We start from the raw sequence: 13,820 nt of genomic DNA, 5'->3' as shown, positions 1-13,820 counted from the left end.
TGAGCCTCAGCACCACTTCTGGCCTTTTGCTATGTATGCGGTACCGAGGAATCGAACCTGGGTCTTCGTGCATGCTAGGCAAGCACTCAACCACTAGGCCAAACTCCCGGCCCCAGATTTAAAGTCTTTAGCCAACTTTGCTCCTCTCATGGACTGCAGAGATCAGAATGTTAAACATGGAAGGAAAGTCAGTGGTGCTTTCTGTCACAGCGTAGACAAACTCTATCCTAGGCATCTCTTGTCCTGAATCACAGAATGGCCAGTCAGAGCTGAGATACTATTCCCTGTCCTGTTTGCCTATGATCGGAAACAAGTTCTCAGTCCTGTCTTACCACTCAGTGCACACCGCCAGGACCGAAGGAGTTTTCCTCTGAATTGGTAGCAAGGAAGGGCTCTGAGACTCCTTAGACACAATAATGATAGAAATTCGGAGAGGATTTTAATAATAATCTAAATCCCAGTCAAATTATTTCCAGAGGACATGCCTTTCAGGTTTCTTGAAGGATGTTTATAATAAGCCAGAGAATTTCTCTTGTTGTCGCTAATGTGTTCGAACTGGTTTCAGTGAAATTTTACATGAGGAAAAAAAAAGAGGATATATTAACCTGCATAAAATATGTTCATAATCTCGATTTAAAATTAAAAAAGAAAGGGAAAAGAAATCCACAACCACATTCACAATATATTGCCCCCAAGTCAAAGCCTTGGGAAAAACACAAGAACTTCGCTTTCTGCATGCTAGTACTATTTTTGCAGAGATAAAATTCTGTGTTCCCTTTGGTATACTTGTATATCCCGTTATTGTCACAGGGAGTTATGTATGTCTATTGGAGAGAGAAGAATAAAAGCTGGGGCGACAGAAGAGAGAAGGGGGAGTGGGTGGGAACGGAATTCATTTGGTTTCATGGGTTCCTTCTGGACCAGAGGGAATGGGCCCCTGGGCTTCCGGAAACCAAAAGTGATGGAGCTGCAGTGAAAGTGCTGGGATCCATTCACCCGGCACAGAGCTGCCATTCCAACTCGGGCTGCATAGCTTTTGTGCAGGGCTCTTCTGTCACAAATACCCATGAAGTCCGGCTTTGTGTCAGAGGCCAGCAGCAGCCCATCCAAAGCTCTATGATTTTGTTAGAGTAAATGAAGGCTTTATGACTGCGTAGCGTTTAAGTGCCCATTAAGTGCCCTGCTTTTAAAACCAGGCCCTGGTGTCTCATGCCTATAATCCTAACGATTCAGGAGGCTGAGGTCTGAGGATCAAGCTTTGAAACTAACTGTGGGGCAGGAAAAGTTGTCTGTGAGATTCTTATCTCTGGCTAAGTACCAAAAAAGCTGGAAGTGCAGTTCTGATGCACTTGAGCCACACTTGAGCAAAAAAAATGCTTAGGAACATTGCCTATGCCCCAAGTTCAAGCCCCAGGACCAACACATACCCCCACACAATATCATTTGGAGAGACAATAGGAATCTTACTATAGGAATATCCAGACTAGAGACTGCCTCGCTGTTTGAGCAGGGAGATCTGGCTTTTGTGGCTAGAGAAAAAAGCAAGCCCGTGACCTTGGGATATCTGTCTATGACATCACTGATTCTTCGGATTGCTTTTGTACCACAAGGAAGTGTGCAAGATGTCAAATGGACCAAAGCCTGGGCCTGACAGTATCTGACAAGCTAATTGCCACTTGAAGCCAGCTCAGGCAGAAAAGTCTCAGAGAGTTCATCTCCAATTAGCCAGCAAAATACAGGACTGAGGCATGGGGCCAGTCATGAGTGTGAAAGCCAAGCAAAACTGGAAGGCCCTGAGTACAGACGTTAGACTGTAGGCTGGTTCAGGCAGTAGGGAGAGCAGAGGGTCTGGGTTCATGAATGGCATCTCCTTACCCCTCCTTCCCTCCATCCCCCACCCCTGCTCACTGTGGAAAGGCCTGTCCTTGTGGAGTTGCTCATCCATCTCAGCTGGGCTGATTCACTGTCTTTATTGGACATTTCATTTCTGGGATCATTGCACGGCTGGGAAATTCTTTTTCAAAGTTTTTCACTCTATTTTATTTTTGTAATCTCATGAAACAATATCATTTCTGCTCACATTTGAGGTTTTGTTTTTGTTTTTTTTTTTTAAAGCTTATTTCATCACAAGCCTTGGTTTTGAACACAGAGTACTTTAGAGTTGTTATTAAAAGACTTTTTCAATCTCAGATGTGGAATACTAGAAATGAAGTGCCATTTTTGGAAAGAAAGAGAAAACAATTCCTCCACATAACTCAAAACATCCAGCGTAAGGCATCCATAGTAGCAGGAAGAAACTTTCTATGTGAAATGGTCATTCACAACAATTGGTAGTGTATTTTAGGGATTATTTGCCCTCCCCACAATAAATCCTAATTTTTACAATTTTTACTTTCCCAAAGGAAGTTTATAACTTGTCAGAAAGTAAGCATGTGAGATACCCCAAAGACAGTAAGATGCAGCCTCATGGATTCCCGATAAGAATATGCATGGAGAATTGAAGGAACACCTGTAATCTAGCTACTCAGGGGGCCGAGACCCGGAAGACCGCAGAAGAGTCTTTGTTTCTGAGACTTACTCTCCAAGTAGCCAGCAAATTGTAGGACTTCAGTATGGCTCAATTGGTAGGGGGTCAGTTATGAACAAAAAAAAAGCCAGGCGAGAGTACAAGGTTCTGAGTCCAATCTCTCAGCCTGGCACAGACACGCACCCTCAAAAGAAAAATGGACAAAAATGCCCACTGCCCACATTGCATCCAATGTAATTAAACAGATGAGCAGCCATGCTTAATTCTCTTTTAGATTGATTCTTAATTCTTGACCCTCCCTGAACACCCTGACTATGGCTGGCCACGGTGGTGATGATGGGGATGATAAGGGGCGGGTGATGGTGGCACTGGGGAGAATAGTGATGATAGCTGTGATAGTAATGGGGACCACAATGATGATGGTGGTGGTGGAGGTGATGGTGGGGTGGGGATCATGGTGGTGGTGGTTTTAATGGTGGTGGAGGTGATAGTGGTGTGGGGTAAGGGTGGTGATGTGACTTGGCTTTGCTCAGGAATTCCTAGTAAGTTCATCTAATCCCATGGGCTCACAAAAACTGCAGACTGTAGTCTCCATCTCTGATGCTGGTCTTCTGAGGTCTGTATCTTCTCCCTTCTCCCATATTGCTGGAGTACAGTGGACAATGGAGCCCTAAGCACCAGGGAACCACAGAGACTGGGAGTGCGGGTAGGAATCCAGGTAGATAGATCCCAAGCTTATACATAGATGGAGTAGAGTGATTCCCGGACCCCTTGTGTCTCTGGACACCTGGCTTGGGTTAGAAGACATGCCTAAGTTGACAGTCAAGAGATGCTTGGTGGATTGGAGAGCGTGGCTGAATTCCAGCACTGACCTATGCTGTGGCCACATTCTCAGGTCCACTAGTACCACAGCCTCAATGCTGTTTGCTTTGAGAAGATTCTGCCTCTGGAGCCTGAGGTCCTAGGGGACCAGTACCACGGGCTTCAAGGACCAGGGCTAATCAGACTTGGGTAAAGCTCCAAGTTTCTGTAGGAAATGCCCCTCATGCCACATTCAGCCATGTTCTTCATGTAACCAGAAGACAGCTCCACACAGGAGCGATACCCATCCATGCTGCTCAGAGGCATACCTGCTGCCATCTTGGACACCAGGTGCCTTGGGAATAGGAAGGCAGAGGCTGTGGCAAGAAAGCACAGGCCACTTGAATTCCATGTGACTCCCTTCTTTGCCCTCTGTGGCAGCCCCAGAGTGTCCACCTTTGCAAAGCCTAAGGCACCGTGGCCTCTGGGCCTCTGTCCTTCCACAGTGAGCCCCGCCTCTGTCCAGGGCAGGGCCCACGCTCCCCACCCACTTCTAAGTGCCATGCAGTTTGTACCACTGAGCTTTACCAGCCAAGTTTTCTCCATGGGAAAGCTCATGAGCTCAGAACTCAGAATCTTACCAGACCTGGGGCTTGAACTAAGGACCTAGGCATTGTCCCTAAGCTTCTTTGCTCAAGGCTAGTGCTCTACCACTTGTGTCATTGTTCCGCTTCTTGCTTTTTGGTGTGTAGGGGTGTTGGTGGTGGTAGTTAATTGAAAATTAAAGTCCTACAAACTTTCCTTCCCGGGCTGGCTTTGAACTGTGATCCTCAGATCTTAGCCTCCTGAGCAGCTGGGATTATAGGCGTGAGCCACCTACACCTGGCTGAACTCAAACTCTGGTTTGAGCCAGCTGGTCATCTAGAATGATGTTCCAGTCAGTTTAGGTTGGTTTGTTCATCTGAGAGGGGGCTATGGCCATTGAGTCCGGCTCCTTGCTTGTGGGGCTAAAGTGGAAGACACCTTAGCCTGTCCCCAGGCCCTGCATTTCACACTTCCCTCTGGGAATATCTCTTGAGGCTGATTCTTTACTTCTATTTAACAGGTGCATCCGAGAGATACTATGTGTATCTATGTATGTATTTATTTTGTGTCAGTCATGAGGCTTGAACTCAGGGCCTCACCCTATCCCTTTATCTTTTGGATTTATGCTAGTTCGTTGTACAGATTTTGTCAGCCAGGACTGACTTTGAACTGAGATCTTCGGATCTCAGCCTCATGAGCAGTTAGGCTGACAGGCGTGAGCACTGGCGCCCAGCAATAATACATTTGTATATGAAAAAGGATGCCAGACAGCAGACCTGAGGAACTCAAACAAGTCAACATCATCTCCAAGATGTACTGATGACAGCAGATCTGACAGGGACTGGGTAGACTTTTCTTTTCTAGATTGGGGTCTGCGGAGATCCATGAAGCACCCCCTTCCACAGGTACACCCCATGTTTACCATGCCTCAGTCCGTGTGGCCTTGGCTGTGTGTGCAAGGGTGGTTGTTCAGGGAAGACTTGGCTTTACCAGTTACTTCCCCATTGGATAAAAGATGAGCACTTACCTTAGAAGCAGATGAGGCAATGTGGCCCCTGATAATTCTCATCCTCTCCCAGGTAAGCAGATTCCTGACAGGGTAGATTCTGCAGAACTGAAGCCCCTGTTTCAGCTTAAGGGTAACAGCAGCATAAACACTCTTGTCCTGTATACTGATCCGTGGCTGTGACAATGGCCTTACCCCTCTTGTACTTTTGACATTGGGCAACTTGTAGAGGCTCCATTGCAGTGGTGTGTGTGTGTGTGTGTGTGTGTGTGTGCGTGCGTGCGTGCGCGCGTGCGCATGCGCGCACGCACCAGTCTTAGGGCTTGAACTCAGGCTCTCGGCAGTGTTTAGGTCAAGGCTACCACTTTTACTACTTGAGCTACAGCTCCACTTCTGGCTTTCTGGTAGCTAATTGAAGACAAGAGACTTTCCTGCCTGGGCTAGCTCTGAACCATGATCCCCAGATCTCAGTTTTCTGAGTAGCTAAGGATTACAGACGTGAGCCACCAGAATCCGGTTCCCTGTATTTTTCCCCCTCTCATTCCTAACAGAACTCCACATGTACATCTGACACTGATGTCTAGGAGAAGGAATTGTCCTGTGGGAGTCTGGGAAAGAGAATACTAGTCTTCTTTCCTGCTGGTTGCAACAGTAACTTGCAGCTAGACTCATGGAAACAACGCCCACAGAATGAAATCCTTAGAAACTACTCATTAGGAGTGGGAGGTGTACGTGTTTCTAAGAGATGTGGCACTTGCGGATCCCTGAGGGGTTTGTTTCTCTAGTGTCAGCAAACTCTAGTCATTCCTTTCCCTGGATGCATTTTCTATAATCATCACCCTGAACTAGAGGAAAGACAGGCTTAAATTAGAGGCGGGAGCTGCAGGCTGAGCTGGTGTCTGGGGTTGTAGCCCTACCTCTTGGTGGGGGCAGAAGGGTAGGAGAAGCCAGGTCGATGATCTGATACTTGCAATACTTGGTCATCCCTGAAGTCCAGAGACTAGACTCCTGGAAGCATTCCAGACCTGGGCGAGGTGATAATCCTCCCTTCACCTGGAGATGGGAACTTCACCACCACCTAGCCATTAATGAGTGCTTGAGTGTAGGATGGTTCCAGCAGCATAGAGAACCGAGGGGTGGAAAGAATAAAGAGGCCCTGACACACTAATGTTTTGCTGTGGGAATCAAGAACTACCTTCTCCAAGCACAATTGGGAAGCACCTTAGAAAGCTGCACTCACCCTACTGAGCAATTCCACTCCAGAACAAGTACTATAGAGAAATGAACATGGTACACCAAGCCTATACAATTGTGTTGATAGTAATTCAGTCCACTAACTGTGGTATGAAGCATGCCTCGGAATACTACACAGCAATGAAAAGGAGCAAATTTCATTTATATACTCAACAACCTTGACAAATGTTCCTGGAATCATACAGAATGTGTGTGTGTGGGGGGGGACAATTCCCTGAAGTTATGTGCTACAAAAGATTGGAGTGGGGAGAAGGGGAGAGAGGGCAGGGAATGGAGAGCTGTGGGTGGCAATGTCTCTGGAATGTGCCTGGGGTTAGAGGAAGCTGAGTTGTATTGAGGGCAGGTGGCTGTGATTGCCAAGAGCTTCCCTAGAGATCTAATGCCACCCCTGAACCTTCTGCACTGCCTTAAGAGTGTGAGTCCCAGACCTTGTTATATGTTCTAGATTTGATTTTATCCTGAGATCTAGTAGCATGTTTTGTCTTAAAACAGAACAAACTATCTGAGCACAGGGCCAGATATAGACCAGCACAGGCCAAGGCCTAGTATCTCTGCCACCTTTGTATTGATTGTTTTGAAGTGAATAGAGTACAGAAGGGCACCCATCCCCTCCTTAGCTCTATCTTGCATTCAATGCAGTGTCTTGGGGAGATAGATGAACAGGGGGTGTATTTGAATTCTCAGGCACCTAAATCTGGAAACGGTGAGTGGACCCTGCATGGGCCCACGAGTTCACGGAGCCCGAGATCAGGATCCACTGTGTCCCTCTCCCCACACCCCACACTGAACACTTGGGCTTTGAGTTTCCTTCTTGGTACCCTGAGATCCTGCAGCCGGATCTATCTATATAGCATATAGAGGTAGCAGGATCGCCTCCTGGGTCAAGGAGCCCTGTTCTACAGAACTGTCCCTCTTCTTCACCCCACCTCAGCCCAGCATGGAAGGAAGGAAGGAAAGAGAAGAGGAGGAGGAGGAGGAGGAGGAGGAGGAGGAGGAGGAGGAGGAGGAGGAGGATAGAGGTCATTTTAAAAAGTTCAGCACAGGGGACAGAAATTTGGCCTAGGGGTAGAGTACTTGCCTACAATGCTTGAAGACCCGGGTTTGATTCCTTGGTACCACATACATAGAAAAAGCTAGAAGTAGCCGGGAGTTTGGCCTAGTGGTTAAAGTGCTTGCCTAGCATGCACGAAGACCCAGGTTCAATTCCTCGGTACCACATACACAGAAAAAAGCCAGAAATGGTGCTGAGGCTCAAGTGGTAGAGCTCTAGCCTTGAGAAAGTCCAAGGACAGTGCTCAGTCCCTGAGCTCAAGCCCAGGACTGGCAAAAAAAAGAAAGTAAAAGCTAGAAGTGGTGTTGTGGCTGAAATGGTAGAGCGCCATCCTTGAGAAAGCTCAAAGACGGTGCTCAAGCCCTGAGTTCAAGTCCCAGGACTGGCAAAAAAAATTCAGCACAGACACTGAGTTCAAACCCTAGGACTAGCACAAAAAAAAGGAAAGGAGAGAAGGGAGGGAGGGAAGGTAGGAGGGAGGGAGGGTGGCAGGGAAAGGAGGGAGGGAATGTAAAGGGAGGGAAGGAAGGATAAAAGGAAGAGGAAAGAAGCCACAGCTTTAGAGCATCAGGAAAGCAGGCACCCAGGGATTATGAAACCATCCTGACATGGAGATTCCATCTCAGCAGAGCTCTCATGTACTCAGGTGTGAAGCTGGGGACAATCTGGAGTTCTTCCCCTTCTGGATTCAGGGGGTGTCATGCTCAGAGTCTGGGTGACCCGGGGTAGCTCATGACTCTGATAGAGATGACTTGCCTGGTTTCTGTGGCTGCCTGGCCTGCTTTCTCTTCACCCTGGAACCCAGTATCCTCCCGACCAGTCAGGGTGGAAACTCTGGACACACACACACACACACACTCATACACTCATGTGTGTGCATGGCATCTTGGCTTAGAGCCAAATTTCCTTTGTTTACTGGAGATTGCAGGTGAATTCACTTAGCTGGAACATAGATGAGGTGTACAGCGGGTCCCCCACCTTGGCTCTGTCCCCTCCCATGGCAGCCACCTCTTCTATAATTATTCCTGGTTCCCCTGGATCCTGGTCTCACTGTCTGTTCTCTAGTCTTAGGGTGAGGGGGCTCTAAGCTACTTCTCAGGTGCACTCCACCCATCCACTGATAATCAGCCTGAAGAAAGGGGGTGTGCCAAGTCAAATCTGGCAAGAAATACACTGGGTAATAGGAATTGCTTTTCTGGACTGCTATTCTACATCTCATCCTGCAAATTGCATACACTTCCCAATCCTGCACGTCCTGCCTGCTGTCTCAATCAAATTATTATAGTCCAGAAATATGCATAAGGGAATTGATTACGCACATTTTTATAGTGGGCTGTTGTTTATAGCAGCAATTGAAGTACCTTTTCTACTTATGAAAGTGCTAATTTTATTTGTTTTTATTGCTTTGCTAGATGCAATTATTTATTTAGTGTGTTTTGGCTTTATTCAATTATGTGTACTATAGGAACATCATAAAAATGTATGAAAACAACACAGTAGCCCAGTCTGGTGACCTGTATTGAGAAAACTGGTGTTATTTTTCATATCCAAACCTAATGAAATAACTTGAGAATAAACAGATAATCTACACTAGAAAACAATGCAATTTCAAGGTAAATGCAATAAAAAAAAACACCTGGACAATGTGATTTCATAAATCTTGGTCCTAAAATTTACATGAGTTGGGTTTTGAGTGTTCATTGGAAGACACAGGGCATTTCTAAATGGAAGCATTATAATGTGAAATGTGATGAAACCCAAAGCAAGAGTATAAACAGGGTTTTTGTGGACAAGTAAGAGATGAACAACAAGGAAGCCATGTAAAGATTGTGTGTGTGTGTGTGTGTGTGTGTGTGTGTGTGTGTGTGAAAGAGAGAGAGAGAGAGAGAAAGAGAGAGAGAGAGAGAGAGAGAGAGAGACACAAGCAAGACTCATCCCTATAAATGGACATCAAAAGTGGCAAGACATTTTATGCAGGCTGCTTAGTCGTCTCTTGTCAAGGCCTCACCCAATGTGATTAAGATGGTATTCTCCCTACCATTTGATGCTGATTAATTCACATTTTCTAGCCAGGCAGCAGTGGCTCACGCCTGTAGTCCAGTTACTCAAGGGCTAGTGTCTGAGAATTGCAGCTTGAAGCCAGCCCCAGAACCAAGAGCTATCCTTACTTTGTTTTGGGTTCCATACATGCTTTAAAACTTTTTGGGCTGGCCTTGGGCTCTCCTAGCAGAGATTTAAAATACAACAAAATCTAGATACATAAGGCCATATAGTGTGACGCTAAATGAAAGGACCTCCAAGATATAGAAACAAAAGCCATGTAATGCATTGACTGTTGTCCTTAATGCACTATGTTATCTCTCATCCCTTTTGCTATCCCTTGGTTATCTCATATTGTTACAATATTTCACCTGATATATTCTATATATGCTTAATTGGTTATGTGAAATTGGATAGGGAAGGGGAAAATCAAGATGAGTGGGGGGAGAAGGTGAGGGAAATGGGGACCAAGACATGAGAAAGGGTATCAATGTTTATGAAGTAATGCACCATCTATCTGGTGAATATAATGTAACCCTTCTATTAATTACAATAAAAAATATATGGAAAAAAACAAAAACTTTTTGGGCTGGGCTCTGGTGGCTCCTGCCTGTAATTCTAGCTACTCAGGGAGCTGAATCTGAGAATTCTGGTTCAAAGCCAGCCTGAGCAAGAAAATCTGTGAGACTCATCTCTAATTAGCCACCAAAAAGCTGGAAGAAGAGCTCTGACTTAAGTGGTAGCACTAGCCTTGAGCAAAAAAGCTCAGGGACAGTGCCTAGGCCCTGTGCTCATTCCCTAGGACTGACACATGACACACACACACACACACACACACACACACACACACACACACCCCAAATCAAAAACCAAAGAAACACTTGGGTTCACTTGTTTCTCTTTAAAGCCCCTCCCCAAATGTGAAAACACATGCATGATGAATGGACAGGTGATATCACAATGAGAACTCTGTTGTTGTCTCCACAGCCAAAAATTGCTGAAGAAAACCTGACGTATGCAGAGCTGGAGCTGGTCAAGCCACACCAGACTGCGAAAGGCGTCCCTACCAGCACCGTGTATGCACAGATCCTCTTCGAGGAGAACAAGCTCTAGCTCTGCCTTAGTTATTTATGAAACCTCAGAAACAAAGCCCCTATTTTTGTATTTTCACTCGTGCCTTCTATGCAGTGGGAAGCCCCTTCCCAGCTGCATTCTAGTGCCTTCCAAGAGGTACACGGCTACTTCCCCATGGAAGAGGGGGTCCCAGCCCCTGGTCGAGCCTCCCAGGATGAGCAAGTGCCTAGATTGACCCTTGGGTCTGAGAACTCTGCTCTGAGAGCCCCTGATGACTTTGCGGAGCCATCCTCCTCACTCTCTCCTCTTCCTTTCCTGAGTTTTGATTGGCTCAGTTCTTTTTAAAGCCTTCCTCATCCACCCTTTCTGTATCTGGGCTACCCAGCCTAAAGATTATAGCTGTAGGGAATGTCATCAGAGGCAGAGGGTCAGATGGACACACTGTTTTCCAAGGTGCAGATGGTCCTGCCTCAACCCCCAGAACCTAAGAAGCTGTGCAGGCAGCCATACCTGAGGGCAGCCATGGTTTTAAATAGATGTGATGATCCCGGTGATGTTAAGAGCCACACTGTGAAAGACCTGGCGTCTCTCCCCAGTATCCCTGGTGCTCTCTCCTTGTTCATCTTCATCTGAAGCCGCAGATCCAGAAGGTGCCATTCCAAAGCGCTGGCCCTTGCAGCAGATCCGGGCTGACAGAGAAACATACAGCTTGCCTTTTTGCCAAAGAAGCAAGTTTGTGGTACACACCTGTAATCCTAGCTATCCAGGAGGCTGAGAACTGAGGATCATAGCTTGAAACCAACCCAGGCAGGACTCTTACCTCCAGCTAACCACTAGAATGCCCAAGTCGAGGTGTGGCTCAAATGGTAGAGCTCCAGCATTGAATAAAAGAGCTAAGAGGGAGCACTAGGGCCTTGAGTTCAAGCCCTAGTACTGGTGTGTGCGCGCGCGCGCACACACACACACACACACACACACACACACACACACACACACACGGAAAAGGAAATGAAAGGATGAAGAGAAGAAGAGGAGAAGGAAGTTTAGCACCAATGGACACATGGGCAAGAGAATCTCTTCTGAGCTCTAGTCAGCTGGTACTGACTGCTGCCTTGGAGGAAAGCAGGGTCCTTTGCCAGGTTTCCTTAGGGCAGGAGAAGCAGAAGTGCATACCACTCTGGAAACCTGTCCTGGCACTCGGCCTCCCACTAATGCTCTCCCATCCCATCCTTCGGTGTGAATTCCGATCGGCATGGATGGGCATCAGGATGTGTGGATATTCATCCGTGGGGAAGTAATTCTGTGGACCATGTGGCACATAGGAGTCTTGGACTCGCTGAGTGGATTCTTCCTGCAAGAGTCATCTGTTAGTGTTAAGGATGTTTCTGATGTGTGAACAGACTCTGGATGGCTGTTCACTACACACTATGGAAATCACTTGGCTATGTGATGGACCGTGTACATGTGATAAATCATCTCTGTTAAACACAGCTGGCCTGTGGTTGTGCCCATCGATGGGGTGTGACATTGGTTGAATTTCTTATAGCCTCAGATTCCATATGTATGTACAGGTGACTTCAGCTTTTTATAGAATTCTTAAGGGGAAAATGGGAGAAAGGAGATTTATTACCAGGTTCTGGGAACTGTAACTTGCCGTACAAATGATCTCATTTGAGATTTAGTTTAAAGCCATTTGCATTGTCAGAAATCTTCAAGGCTTCAAAAATTGCATTGTGAAAAACCTCCATTACAATAGTAATTTTTTCCAGCCCTGGGGAGTATATCCTGGGTTTTTTACATGCTAGGTAAGTATACTCTATCTCTGAGCTACATCCCTAGCTCTGAAATAGCTTCAAAATGTACCATGCCCCAGTGGCTTACACCTGTAATTCTAACTACTCAAAAGGCTGAGATTTGAGGCCAGTCTAGGTGGGAAAGTCCATCAGATTCTTCTTTGTAAATAACTACCGAAATATTGGTAAGTGGAGCTGGGGCACAAGTGGTACAGCACTATCCTTGAACACAAAAGCACAAGGAGAGCACCCAGAGCTTGAGCTCCAGGACTGACTCCCCTCCCTCAAGTAAAGGCAAATTTAGCTCTCTAGTAATGATCTCAACAACCCCTCATACCCTATGAGTAGTTCTTGTGGTTTATTGGGAAGAATCAAATGGATGCCAAGAAAGGTCTCCCTTACAAAATGAAAATTGAACTTCTGGCCAACACCTGCATCTCATTCCCCCTGTCTCTTCCAGATCAGAAAGAGAATGGCTATGTCCCACAGAAAGTAGGAGGGCGACTATTAGAAAGAACCTGCTGCCATCAAGGTCGTCCTCTGTGGGAGGGGAGGCTGTGGAGGGCACGCCTTTCATATCTCAAGTGTCATAGAAACATCCTATCTTACCTTGACAGCGTTCCAGCCAATTGTGGTACCGAGGTTTGAGGATGCTTGGTGACTCCTATAATTAATACAAAGACCAATATGGGTATGTGGGGCCACCAAGGTGCCAGGTGGGATGGAGAATTGAATGTGACAAGGTACACGCGATATCTTCAGATACTCTTGGCCCTACAGTTGCACCCTTTATAACCAATGTGAACTAGGAACAAACCCATTCCACTAAGCATACCACAGGCTGTGTGTGTGTGTGTGTGTGTGTGTGTGCTAGAGCTTGAACTCAGAGCCTCATACTCTCTGTTGTTTGTTTTTTTCTTTCAGGCTGGTGCTCTACCACTTGAGCCATACCTCCACTACTTCTGGCTTGTGGGTGGTGAACTGGAGATGGGGGTCTCATAGACTTTCTTGGCTAGGCTGGCTTTAAACCAGGAGTCTCAGATCTCAGCTTCCCAAGTAGCTAGGATTACAAGCATGAGCCACCAACGTTTGGCAATGACATATAGCCCATTTGAATCTGTCATTATGATAGATTCAATTTAGTCCTTTTCTCCCAAACTCTTGATATAGCTACACAGATGGACACTAAAATGTGTGAATAGGGGACCTTCTGGTCACCCCTCCCTGAAGATGTTTCTTAGGGGAGAATGGAAGCTTCAAAGAGCATCTATGCCTAGCTTCACCCCAGTGTCGTTTCGTCTCTATCCAGACCTGCAAGCAGTGGAGGATTTATATCTGATGCTTATTTGAGGTGATAAATGTGGTCATTCTTGCCAATGTGAGCTTAATAAATGTGTCTGAGCCACAAACTGGAAACTCATACCTATAGTCAGTCCTGCTACTCAGAAGGCTGAGATCTGAGAACCATGGCTTGAAGCCAGTGTAGGAACACAAGTCCATAAGATTCTTATCTCCAGTTAACCAGGAAAAAAATTAAAAAGTGGAGCTGAGCTTGAGTGGTAGAGCACTAACCTTGAACAAAGAATCGAAAAAGCTCAATTCAAGCCCTAGGACCACACACACACACACACACACACACACACACACACACACACACACACACACAGAATGTCTGCTCATTCTCAATCA

General features: G+C 46.3%; 1 protein-coding gene across 1 annotated transcript in view; it reads left to right on the top strand.

Annotated features, from left to right (window-relative positions):
• Nucleotides 1-11,258, top strand: part of Vstm4 (V-set and transmembrane domain containing 4) — an 82,988-nt gene extending 71,730 nt beyond the window's left edge. The window contains exon 8 of the mRNA XM_090347019.1: nt 10,252-11,258. Coding sequence (XP_090203145.1) covers nt 10,252-10,377 — 126 coding nt within the window. The 3' untranslated portion in view covers nt 10,378-11,258. The remainder of the gene's footprint in view (nt 1-10,251) is intronic.
• The last annotated feature ends 2,562 nt before the right edge of the window (nt 11,259-13,820 follow it).

The sequence above is a fragment of the Megascapheus bottae genome, chromosome 15 (genome assembly GCF_031878675.1).
Source record: "Megascapheus bottae isolate mThoBot1 chromosome 15, mThoBot2.hap1, whole genome shotgun sequence".
NCBI classification, from domain to species: domain Eukaryota; kingdom Metazoa; phylum Chordata; class Mammalia; order Rodentia; family Geomyidae; genus Megascapheus; species Megascapheus bottae.
Note: the sequence above shows the minus strand (reverse complement) of the source record. Positions and strands in the feature narration are given on the sequence as shown.